We start from the raw sequence: 13,464 nt of genomic DNA, 5'->3' as shown, positions 1-13,464 counted from the left end.
AAATGGAAGCTATCTTTAATGTTGATTTTAATATCAATAATGATGATAGTCTAAGAATGACTTTGCAATGATAAAGATATAAAGTTTTGTAAATTTCATTGAACATAAACACTTTGCTCTTAAAAATTTGAACCAAAAAATTTTGGCTGAAATTTGTTTTCTGTGAAAACAAATTTCAAGAGATAATATGTGCTCATGTTTATTTATTCTAGACAAAAATATTCTAAGATTAATATTACTAGTTTGAGGTTGATATTCTATTTCTCCTAGAAACAAACCATAATCTTGATTTACCAAGGAATGTGCCCAGACAATAGCTCACCTCAGCTAGCTTTATGGTAAGCTTTTGGCCAGTGCTGGAATATTTAGAAGGGAATTATCCACAAATGAATACATTATAAAAAAATAACCATTGAATGTTGCTCGAAATCAAGTTTAGTTGCAGAAAGCAATCTTCAAAGTTATAAATAGAATTGGTAGAAAATATGCAAGATAGTGGTACCAGGTGTCATGATAACTGTTCAATTTGAAGAATTACAGAATGTGAACTGTACTGATTTTGAACTTTATGGGATAAAAGCAAATTAGATTTTCATGTCATTGGTCTAATTGGACACCGACAGTGAATTTAGATTCCTTCCCATTTGTAATCATTGATTTAATGATGACATTCAAACGTCACTATGACATGTCACTGACTAATTAGTGAAATAATTAAAGAGGATTAATTTTTGCTTGGTTGATTTCTACTGATTGATAATTTGCCAAGTCAAGTTATTGCTTAAAGGGACAACACATGGTTCAATACATAGTGCAGCTAATAAACCAATTTGACATTACCTATGTGAACTCTTGGACAGACATACAAAGTTGACAAACAGAAGTGAAAGGAGGAATCAGGGTTAGGTCTATAAGTGATCATATTTTATTATTGTCAATTGTATTCTAGATCTGCCATGTTACTTTTATTTTATAAAATAAATCATAGGGGGTGTGATGATTACCCAAGTATGAGTGAGTCACTAAAATTTATGACTCCATGACTGAATTTTGGGTTGATATTTTTCCTGTGTGGTATTCAACAAGATTGATAAGGAAAGTTAGGGTGTAATTTAAAGTAGCTAAGTCTTATGATTTTGAAAAAGAAAATGTGATTAGAAATTACTTTAAAGTATAAAAGTGAAAATCAAAATCAAATTTTTTTCAGAGGAACGGCTTTAAAGTTTGTTTGATTAGATATTTAAATGGTTAAACTGATATTTAAATAGCTGTTTCTCTTTAAGTGAATTGTTGAACACAAGTTATTTTCAAGTATGACTGTGTCTCTTTAAGTTGATCAAATGAAAATTGACCAAAGGACATTTACCTATATTATATAGCCTTAAACCTACTATAAATATGTTAGTTATTTAAACTGGAATTTTATCAATGGCTGTAATATGAAAGATTCATGTTTTCTAAATTGGTTTGTATTTGATATTTGTATTTGATATGTTAAAGGAATAGTTTGGTGTAATATAGTTATGTGTTGTATAATTATGTATTATGAGTTACTCATCTCGTACTCACTTGAATAGAGAGTTGTGAGGGGGAGGGAAGGGGGGATATTTAATTTCACGGGTAAGAAATATTTTCTGCTGATTTTTTTTTGACTGTTGTTTAAAATATATTTTGAGTGGTAGAGCACTTTGCTATAGTATAATGTTTGTTTATGTCAACTTATTTTATACTTTCAGTTTACAAAAATATGCCATAGAGAAATCAGAAGAACCTCAAAGTCCCAATGAACGTGAGTTACTATATACTTTATAACAATATTGTTTATAAATATTTAATAGTTATTACTTATATATAATGTTTATCTTTTGATTGAAGTGCTCTAAACAATTGCCAGTATATGATTTGAAAATTCAAAAATTGTTTTACTCTATAACTTTAAAATTTGAGAAGAAATACTACTTTTCCTAAGCTACATGCATCAACAATGTCCATTTGTTAAATTGAAACTTAAATGATTTACAAGTGTACATCAGATCAGTAAATTAGTGGATAGAAAAATTAATTTTCTACTGATGGCAATTGTTTTGCATGATTTTTGACATTTTGTCATGGCTTTCAAATTTCTACCCAGTCCTTACTAGAAATTTTGTAATTTTCATGCATTAAATTCAAGTTTCTATCCATTTTAATGAATTCATATCTTCATGTAATTAATTTTATATGCAAATATCATTATTTAGATATTGTGTCTTTTTAAGCATTAAAGAGCATCATATGAAGAATTTTATTGTTTTTCTGACATTTATTGCATGATTTTCACTCATTAATCAATTTTTATCAGGAATTTCGGATTATGCAGAAATTGTTGAAGATGAGGGTGATTATAGCACACCTGACGGTAAGAATACTCACTTTTTCTTTTAAATTGGGGTTGAATGGAAAGGGGGGGAGGGGAGGTTGGGGTTATAAGTACGAATTATAAAGGATACCTACCGTACTAAAATCAACACATACGAAATTTTCCTAAGCAAATAGAAATATTAAAGAAAATGATTTAAATAATTTGGAAGATGAATTAATCCGATTAAAAAATATAAAAAGAATTAGTGAATAAACACATAGAAAATAAAGGAAACAAGATATCTTGAGTTGGATTATAATTACATTCAATTAAGATAATTCTAACCAATAGAAAGATTAATAATAATTTAGATTAGTTGGTATGATATTTCAATAGATATTTCTAAAAACTAAAACTAAAATCTGTGTAGGGATGATTCAGACATGTAAAAACAGCTAATTGATGTTGTTAGATAATAATTGCTAGGGATAAGATGACTAATAGTAAAATACAATACAGTGAACATATCTTAGAAACTCATCATAATGATTAATCAATGATCTTAACACTGCGAAACATCTTCCATTATCCATAACATATTGTCTTTATATAGCTTTTATACTTTTCTTGTATTGAAGAGTTCTTCAGATAGTCTTCAAAAATTCTGTAGTAGCATTGATTGGGGCAGAAAGTTAAACAATAATATTTCGATGTAAATAGTAAATCATGCATATCTTTGACTTGATACTTTATTGATAGGTCTATTCAAATGTATGGGTCGATAAAGTTAAAACCTATCCTGGACGGGATAACTATCACCCTATCTATCATTTCCATTTTATTTTCATGGAAAAGTATGTTCTAATTATTAATAAAAAAAAAGGTTTTGTTATAAAATTTGTATGCTAAGTTTTCATTAGTTTTATCTCAGCTGGAAGATAGGACATAAAAAAATTGCCATTGCATTTAATATTTTAATTTGGGCATTAGATTTAAAAAAAAAATGTTCTTGAGTTATTTAAAATAAATAATATAATGAAACCTTCCATTTATTTTCATATTTTTGATAACATAATATATATGGTAAGTAATAAAGTAAACAGTAGGCTAATTCTGAATTAAATTATACAGAAGAAATCCCAAATAAAGACCCAAATAAAGAGTACATGATTCACTTCATTATGCAAGAAACTTAAATAAGGGTTGCCATGGATACCTATTATAAAAGCATTAAGCAAATGTTTGAAAATTTAAAAAGATTACAAAAATCAATGTTGTTAATGATTTTTAGACAAAGAGAGAGTGTATGAGGAGGAGGTTGGAGGTATTGCGGTAGGACCAGACTTTATAATGGGTACCGATTTTATGTACTATTTAATTTTAATTTCCAGGATATTTCATTTTAAAATTTATCAGTTTTTTGTTATTTTTAGTTTTTTTACCATTGCAGACAAATTTTAGTTTTGTTTACCTAAACCAATTTTTTTTATAGCAAATTTTTGAAAAATATATATTAAAGATTTTAAAAAGATCAATTAAAAAAATGATTAAATGTCTAAAAAATAACATGATTTTCATAGTTTTCATCTAATTATAATGATACAAATCTGATAGAAATTTAGACGTTTGTAAATCATAATGTAAAATCAGATAATTAAATTAATTAATAATCAATTTTATAACAAATACAACATGACTGATAATAATATTGTATTATTACTGTTGGTGATATTATCCTTGGGTTGTTATGATTATTATTAATTTATCCCTACTCCCCTGGGATTGGAGGTATTATAGATATTGACGGTTGAAGGTTAAGGTTATATTGACATTAGGTTTTTGTCATGTCATGAGGTTTTTATCATTGCCATTTTGTCTGTCAGTCCACTGTGCAATTTCATTGAAATTATTCCCTTGTTGATGTGGTAATAACTATGTTATCTCCTTCATAAAGACTGATTTTCAAGATCTTTCATAAGGAATCACATATTTACTTGTGATGTGTCAGATTGCTCGTGTTTCTTGGTAAGCATGAGAATTAAAACTATTGAAATTTATACTTGCAACGTAATTGATTCTTCCCATGATCTACTCACCAAAAGTTGGATAATTAGAAAAGGTTTTAAATAATGAAACATATTATCAAATACAGGAAAATCTAACACATTAAAGAAGAAAAGGAAATGTAAGTCTACTAGGAATGAAATAGCATGTAAACAAAAACTTGACCACTGACTGCTTGAATTGAACTGACCTCATAATCGCATGCTCTTTGACCTCTTATCTATGACCTCTGCCTACCTACCAATCATTAATCTGTATATTAACAATTGATATTCATACTAAATTATTATAAGATTAATTTCAGCAAGGTAGTTTCAAATCTTTTCATACACAGATCATCAAACTTTATTTTATAGCTCACTCTTCATTATGAAAGTTAAACTGAATTTGGTTGACAAAGAAAGTTTAGATTGATGTTCTATGAATGATATTAAGAAATGTTGCTGGTGTTCTTTGTAATTCTGAACAAATCTGAAAAGCCTATTTAATGCTTGCATTTTGTAGAATTTTTTAAATGATTAAGACTGGTTTTAGAGTGTCCACACATGTATATTTAAAAAATGTTATAAATCAGAGTCTGTCATAGAGTTGATAAATTTTAGAAAAATTTTGCTTTGAACATGAGAATTGTTATATTTTGGCAGTTGGTTGGACGAAAATCATTGACTAGTGAATAAATTACACAGAACACAGCATGATATTTCTATTTGGTGCATATATATATATACTTCAATTCACAAAGAATTGCTTTGAATGCTACAGAATGTTACTATACTCTACAGTAGTTGAATGACTTATTCAGTAGAATTGTTTTGAAGAGAGAATATCATGCCCATTATTAAGATATTCCATGACTATGAAACACTGCAAACTTCAGGATGTGACTTTTACCAAGAAAGTGAGCAGAAGTAGATTTCAACCAATTAAATAGCTCTTTACCTTGTGTCTAAATATTTAAGTGGTCTCTAATGATGCTATTAAACTTTTGAGCACTGTGTGCATTGCAAGAAACTGATCAAAAAGCATGGCTAAAAAACTTCTGTATATTAACATCCGCCTAAAAAATGATTTTTGGAAAACACAAATAGATTGTGGATAACCAAAGGTGACCTCACACCAGAGTGATTACCAGATGTGTATGGTTACAAATAATGAAAGTGGCAATCAGTTCCAAATGCAACTCACAACTCTGTTGCATTCGTAACTTATGACTCCTATTCTTATTTGCAACCATACACAACTGGTAATCACTCTGGTGTAAGGGCTACTGTGTAGAATAGAATTATTTATTATATTTATTGACAAAAATAGCCACAACGTAGCACAGTACTAACTCATGAGTATCAAACTTAGTTTTACACCCTCGAACTAGGAGTTGTTGAAATTTAAGATAATTACTGTAATTACTATAAGGTATTTCATAAAACAAAACCCAAAATCAATTTGTATATACCAAAATATGTTAAGGTCCGTGGCACAATTCCAAACAATGAAAGTGGCACTGTAGCTTATTTATTTGAGAAACCCTGATTTTGAATGGCATATTTTTCTATTGTAGCAAAAGATTATGAGATTATCCGTGATGCCATTAGATTAGTGGAAATTTTAGGAGAAGGACAGTTCGGAGATGTTTATAAAGGAATCTTTGTGGACAAGGTAAGTCATTGAAAAACCAAAAGTACAAAAAAAGAAGCATACATTGAAGAACATGTAGGCCTGAGGTACTATTATTGTGTCTCCATTATGCCAACTTTTTTTGGTGAAGACATTGTGCGCAATATATATAGTGACAGATGGCTAAGAAGCTAAATTATCGTACTCATTAACGGCAATATGTATAATGAAATAAGATTGCTTCTTCAAGAATAGATTTGTGCTTGTCCATTAAGATCAGAAGAATTATTTTTTAGGAGAAACAGCAAGTACCAGTGGCAGTAAAAACATGTAAAGAAGATAATGAGGAATCCATGACAGAAAAATTTCTTGAAGAAGCTTGTAAGTTCCTTATGACATCATCAGATGTAAAACTCTATTTCATTTTCTTACAAAATAACCATGTGAATTTTCAAGTATGAAATATTTAATTGACATTGATATAAGGATATTGATATGTATTTAACAGTTGTACAAAATATGAAATGTTTTATTTATTACATGTTCTTCTAATTTTATAGATATAATGCAACAATTTGATCATCCTCATATAGTTAAATTAATTGGTATTTGTTCTGAAGTTAGACCAGTATGGATAGTTATGGAACTTGCTCGACATGGAGAGGTAAAATGTTATATTTCACTGTAGGCTGTGGAAACTGTGTCTATAGTTTTACTTGCTCTTGTGGCTTTTCAACATTTTACTTGTTATCGCTACTTATAGCGTCCTTGAACGATTGCATTACCCCCCTTTCCTCACTATTTTGTGGTTTTCCTTGCTATCTTTTTCATGTCGGAGAACATAGCCTGACTGAATAGAACAACTTAAAACTTTATGCTAGACTGAACAGTGCTTCATAAATCCCCAAAAATTTATATCAATGTTGTATTGTTTTGTAGATGAGAGCCTATCTACAGTCTAACAAACCCAGATTAGATTTAGTAACATTGATAATGTATGCTTATCAACTCAGTACAGCCTTATCATATTTAGAAAGTAAAAAATTTGTACACAGGTCAGTATTGTGATTTTTTTAAAGAAATTTATTATTCATATCAACCAATAGGAAGCAACTGTCGTATTTTTAGGACAAAAATGTTTTCTATTTATGTCTAATGATTATTGAAATATTTTGTATGTTTATAGAGATATTGCTGCTAGAAATGTTCTAGTATCAGCTCATGATTGTGTCAAGTTAGGCGATTTCGGTCTTTCAAGATGGGTAGAAGAACAGTGCTATTATAAAGGTAAACCATTCAATCTGAAGATCATTTTGATGGAAAGAGTTGATAAACCATTACCATTGATCAGACTGTCTTTGATTGTAAATTGAGTAGGATTGTTTCCCTTGTGCAACCAAATACCCATATGTTACAAGTATAACAACTTAGATTCTACCAGCAGTATTGCTTTGTATTGATCTTTCCTGGATTATCCATACCCATTTACAACCGGATCGCCTGCATTAATGAGGAAAGATGACATAATAATAATAAGTCAACAGTCTTTCACATACCGTCCGAGAATAAAACCCACAACCACCATTGGTTCGACATAACATAGCAAATAGAAAGGAATACTGACTTCTGCAGTAATTGCTCAGCTCTGACCCTTGTGACATAACATTCTTATTACATTTTCAGCTTCCAAGGGTAAACTACCAATTAAATGGATGGCTCCAGAATCTATCAACTTTCGAAGATTTACTGCTGCTAGTGATGTATGGATGTTTGGTAAGTTTTTCTTACTGATGTAAGCTCAAAATTAGAGGATCAATGGCATCTCATGCAAGATTGAGCCTAACAAATTATATATTTGTGTATATCTGCATCTCTAATGTATATTTTTTGTATATATGTATATAGCTTGTATTTGAAATATACAAATTATTTACAGGTGTTTGTATCTGGGAAATATTAATGTATGGAGTAAAACCATTCCAAGGTGTTAAAAATAATGATGTTATTGGTAAAATAGAAAATGGAGAAAGATTACCTCTACCAATAGATTGTCCACCATCTTTGTATAATTTAATGTGTGCTTGTTGGCAATATGAACCTTCCAAACGACCTTCTTTTGCTGATCTCAAAACGTGGCTATAGTAAGTATTTTATTTTAATAGTACTATTATTGTGAAAATCTTTTTGGTTTGCATCAAGGTTTAAATGAGATGAATGAATTGAAAGATTCCTTGTTACTTAAAAGTCTGTCATTTTCAGACGTCATTGATGTGACCTTCTTCATGAGCAGAACGTAGTAAAATCAGACAGAAAGGTTCGAACTAAAAACACTTGAATGATGAACAGATATAGACAAGGCCTTAGATAAACTTTTTTTATTTTGTTTCTTAGTGAAATTGTTGATGAAGAAAGATTACGTCAAGAAGAAGAAATGCATCGTGGGAATCGTAGAGTTCAGGCAATTTCATGGGGTATGTATATTTGTTTTGATTCATCAACCCATGAGTTTGAAAAACGTACCAATTTGCAAATTGTTTTTGTCCATTTGGCCTGACTAGATATGTAATGCAACAATGCAACCTTTATCTACATGAATATTTTCCTTGACCATTACCCAAAATTTGAAGTTATCTTATATTGTCGAAACATGCACTACTATTGCTCTTAATTTCTATTGAAGTCTTTAATGGGTCCGTCTTGTATATTTTTAGTAATATTGTTAATGTATGTAATTATCACAGGTTCCAATGGGTCTGATGAAGATCCCCCTCCTAAACCAGCTAGACCAATCTATCCTAATGGTACTAGTGGTAATAATAGTTTAAACTCTAGTATAGCTAGTATACCTAATCAATGGAATAACTCTGCTAGTACACCTCTAGGTCACAGTACACCAGCATCAGGACCATCTCCTAATGTTGATGAGGTAAGGAGAAGATATTTTTAGATTTTTCATACGAAGTTGCTAGAGTGTTTCCAAAGCAATCCACGGTCCTACCAGCTTCAAAATTTGATTACTTTAAATTCGAGACTAGATATAAGCATTTTTGACATTAAAAAGCTTGGTCCTACCTACTTTAAAATTAATTACTAAGAATTCGAGCACAAGTCCAACTCCAAAAGGACCAGAACACTAGGTCCATGCATTAAAGTGTTTGGTTTCAAGGTATTATGATCTTAATTTTAGATTAAAATGAGAGGTGGTAGAGTTGACTCCCCTCTTTTACGCCAACAACAACAACATCATCAACAACAACAACAACAATCTCATGGTTTTTTCCCATCATCAACCGGTTATACCCGTGTAACAGCTAATCCATCTGGGTTCTCATTATCTGGGATGAGCAACCCTTATCATGATAGTCAGTCACAACAACTCATAGCTAGTGGTCATTATCAAGCACCATCTCATCGTGATTCACCCCAACTTAGAGATCCTCAAAATATAGCTTCTTCACCATTTCCACCTCATAGTCCAGTAAGTATTCTTGTTTAAATCTTGTCTGATATGTGTTAAGAGACCGGAACTGTGCATGATGGCCCTTAGAATCTATAGCAATTTTGGAAACCAAAGAACAAGAAATAGACATACTGTAAGGGATAATTAATATTAAAAAAAAAGTTGTCTAGAGATGTCTCCTAGCACCACTGACATGCATAAATTTGGTTCATATGTATTTGCTTTCCACAACAAGAAACGGATACATAGGATGAACATGAATTTTGTCTGGCGTATATTGTATATATTTATGTATTCATATTTAAATGTTTCGATTAGGATATCAGACCTCATAGTCACATAACAGAAATAGATGAAAAATTAATAGCAGAAAGATTACGTCAACAACAAAGAGATTCAGAAATGGACAGTAAATGGCTGCAATCAGAGGAGAAAAATCTTGTAAGTTTGAGTTATTTTTTATGTTTAGGTTTTTTACACTGCATGTAAGAAAAACAGTTGGAATAAGGTAAAATGTAACAATATGTGTAATTGTACTGATCAGTTATATTATTTATTACAGAGAAGAGAGAAATTTGCTACTCACATGGTTCAAGGTGATGATGATAATGATAGTACCAAAGAAAATTCCCCACCCCCATCAGCCCAATATCAATTTCGTCATGCTCCTGTTAGAATAGCCAGCCAATCATCTAGTAAGTCTACCTCATTTTAATATCTTTACCATATGACTTTAGTTAATAACTTTTGAGGTCATATTCTTAGTAGATTAGTCATTTAAATATTACCTTCTCAGCTTAAAATAGATCATTTTCAGGTATTTGTGGCACTTTTCAAAATGAAGATCCTAGGCCTGGTTCCTTTGCTGTTAATGAATAAAAGGGCCAATAGCCAAAATATTTGGATTTTACTAGTTATTATCGATGACACAAAAATATTACTATTTGAGAATGAGAACAAATATAAATATGAGATTTTTCTCAACTGTATTTACTGTTTAAATTCACTTAATAGATACATATTAAAACAGAACCTGAAACATGTAACATGATTCTCTGAATAAGGTATCTATATAGCTCTACAGTTGATGTATTCAGCACTTTATAGTGGAAATATTTTTATTAAGTTGATATTTTATCCTAAACCTCATTATTGTTTGCTCTGACTTATAGGTAGAAGTAGTAGTACTACTAGTGAAAGTAATGAATTGAACCAACTAGCAAGATCTACTAATGATATAGACCGTACTAATGATGGTGTATATGATAGTACTACTAGTGTTGTCAGATCTGTTATGACTATGACTAAGGAAGCACAGACTGGCAAAGCAGGAGAATATGTGGAATTTGTTAAGGTTTGTGTTTTATATTTGTACTAATATCTTCTGTATACTGAAGATAGACCTGTTTCAAAAATATTCCTGAACATCCTTACTGACTAGTTGATCTTAACTATAATCATATTAAAGTCAATATTATCCAGTCTGGAGTTAGTAATGTAATTTACAAGTATTATTCACTTTCTGACAACAGGCCCCTTGTCCATAAGCTTCACTAACAGCTTATTTGGTAATTCATTTGTTAAGTAAGGTTAGGAAAAGTTCTTATCGTAATAGTCAACAGTGAGATGATGTTATCTCTATAATAATTTATTTTCAATTTCAGAAAGTAGGACTGGATCTGCGTGGTTTATTAGCTAATGTTGATGCTGTATTAACTAAATTACCTAGTGACAAACATCGCGAGGTGAGTGTATTGTTGTTTTACTTGCTTTGTCATAGTGAGTTGCCTTTCTTGTCAACAATCTGTCAACAAACTGTATATTATGACCCTTGAGATTTGTGATTTTTTGGATAAGAGTATAAAGCATATTTTGGATCAAATCTTAAAATATAGATTATTATTTCTTATCCTTTTACTATTTTCAGATACAAATGGCCCAGAAGGTTTTGAGTACAGATATGGCAACTCTAATTAGTACCATGAAACTTGCCCAGCAGTACAGTAAAACCACAATGGATGTGGAATATCGTAAAGGCATGCTCAAAGCAGCTCATGTTCTCGCCATGGACTCTAAAAATCTTCTTGATGTAGTTGATAGTGCACGCTTAGAATCAGGTGTTTTCAGCTGATAGATCTGGACTACAAACATTTAGGATTATGATACTTATCTCCCTTTAAAATGGCAGCAGAGGAAAGGGTTGTTCTGATTGGTTAGATCCAGCAAAATGTGCCAAGTATAGACCCTTAGTAACCAATAAAATTTAGAATACATAAATGGTGCAATTATATATTTAATATAAGAGTAAGGGAGAATCATGTTTGTGAAATTAAAACTGCAGTCTTGCTCTTGCTGTCCAAGGCTTTCCATCGATGATATTTTCTATTGACTGGATCTGTCCTTAAGGCCACAATAACAGCCTGACATTTCTGCAAAACAATGTCATTGTTGACTGATTATTGTAGTTGACATAATGCTTTTAGCTTGCCTTTCAAATGAAGACATATAATTATTGTACATTTTGACTGTATAACTTGAGCTGTAAGTAAGCTTTACATTTTCGACATCATCAAACATGGCTGTCAGTTATAATCAAATCACCTGATCCAGTGCTTAAGATAAATTATCAAAAAAAAACATTTACACACCATTGGACAAACAAATAGAGACATGGAAGACGTTTTGTTAATTGTATGAGTTGTTTGTAATTGTAATGTTTTAGTTGTTAATCTGTTTTTCTTTGTAAATAGTCTCCCTTTTTTAATTGTTAATATGACAAACTTTTGTATATGTTGTTTTTAGTTGTATTTTATTTTTTTTTTTTTGTAGAAATATGTAATATAACAAAACCTTCCTTTTCAGCAAATGTAAATATTTTTGTTTTATTTTTTACCAATAAAAAGCTTTGCTTTCCCACCTAAAATAATTCCTTCATTTAATGAATTATGTTAATTATAGGCAGTATTTTTGTATCTAATGGATTCATTTACATGTCTAAAAATAGTTCATGGTTGGTAACATCATAAAAATTATCTTTAGTTAATTGAAAGTTAAAGACAAAAGTTAATTTCTACTTTAAGGTACCAAACAAATATTATGATGTATAAATGGCATTTTTTCTATTGTAAAGAGAATTTTGTATCCATTTTAAAATTTAATTTGATTCAATTTAAGAAATATTAAAAGGTGTAGGTTCTGTTCAACAACAATTAAAGTTTGAGGACCATGGTCCTATACTCTGAAATCTGTGACTAGATATGGTCTTTATGCTTTCATCATATAAGTCAAAACTATAGTTACTGTGTAACAATGTAACTTTATTGATACTGTTAAAACACATCAAGTATGTATGAAAGCATTGAATCCATATCAGATTATTATATGGTTGTGACCTAAAGAGAAGAAATATATTTTTAAAACTGTCTATTTCTATTTTTCTCAGTGTATTTAAGTAATGTAATGGTAATGAACTGTAGATAGATTGGGTTTTAAAGGGTACATTCCTTACAATGATATAGCAACTAGAATTTAATCAGTGAAAAGGGTGTGGTTGTCTTTATATTGAATATTTATAGCTGAAAGGGCTCTGGGACTTTTGGTCTTCATTAGGCACAGAAAACTCCATTCATTTCATTTCATCAGCTGGTAAAGCTCAAATATTGACAACTTTTTCCACCAAAGTCAGTTGCAGCCATTATGTACTATAGTTTCTTGTGTTACAGAAAGATTAAAAGAATACTCATTGAATGTTATATGTAACTCAATATTTCAATAGCCAGTATGCTTATTTGAAAAGAAATTATTATTTGCAATTAGGGATTATGCGTCCTTTAAGCTATTATTCCCATTTACCATTTTCAATATGATCTATATGTGTGTCTGATATTTATAATAGCTTTTTGAGTGGTAAAGACATGTTCATAACCAGACACGATTTCACAAAAAACCCTTATCTTATTTCTATGGATTAAGATTTTAACATTAA

General features: G+C 30.3%; 1 protein-coding gene across 1 annotated transcript in view; it reads left to right on the top strand.

Moving 5' to 3' along the window:
* Nucleotides 1–11,610, top strand: part of LOTGIDRAFT_120690 (hypothetical protein) — a gene marked incomplete at both ends in the record, with an annotated part of 33,221 nt that extends 21,611 nt beyond the window's left edge. The window contains 15 exons of the mRNA XM_009058400.1: nucleotides 2,342–2,398; nucleotides 5,964–6,061; nucleotides 6,316–6,400; nucleotides 6,580–6,683; nucleotides 6,959–7,074; nucleotides 7,206–7,306; nucleotides 7,703–7,792; nucleotides 7,956–8,160; nucleotides 8,411–8,490; nucleotides 8,761–8,945; nucleotides 9,798–9,920; nucleotides 10,051–10,178; nucleotides 10,674–10,833; nucleotides 11,144–11,224; nucleotides 11,407–11,610. Of these exons, the coding sequence (XP_009056648.1) occupies nucleotides 2,342–2,398; nucleotides 5,964–6,061; nucleotides 6,316–6,400; nucleotides 6,580–6,683; nucleotides 6,959–7,074; nucleotides 7,206–7,306; nucleotides 7,703–7,792; nucleotides 7,956–8,160; nucleotides 8,411–8,490; nucleotides 8,761–8,945; nucleotides 9,798–9,920; nucleotides 10,051–10,178; nucleotides 10,674–10,833; nucleotides 11,144–11,224; nucleotides 11,407–11,610 (1,817 nt within the window). The remainder of the gene's footprint in view (nucleotides 1–2,341; nucleotides 2,399–5,963; nucleotides 6,062–6,315; nucleotides 6,401–6,579; nucleotides 6,684–6,958; nucleotides 7,075–7,205; nucleotides 7,307–7,702; nucleotides 7,793–7,955; nucleotides 8,161–8,410; nucleotides 8,491–8,760; nucleotides 8,946–9,797; nucleotides 9,921–10,050; nucleotides 10,179–10,673; nucleotides 10,834–11,143; nucleotides 11,225–11,406) is intronic.
* Nucleotides 11,611–13,464: the final 1,854 nt, after the last annotated feature.

This window comes from Lottia gigantea, assembly GCF_000327385.1.
Source record: "Lottia gigantea unplaced genomic scaffold LOTGIsca_34, whole genome shotgun sequence".
NCBI classification, from domain to species: domain Eukaryota; kingdom Metazoa; phylum Mollusca; class Gastropoda; family Lottiidae; genus Lottia; species Lottia gigantea.
The sequence above is the reverse complement of the archived record's forward strand: the minus strand, read 5'-3'. Positions and strand labels throughout refer to the sequence as shown.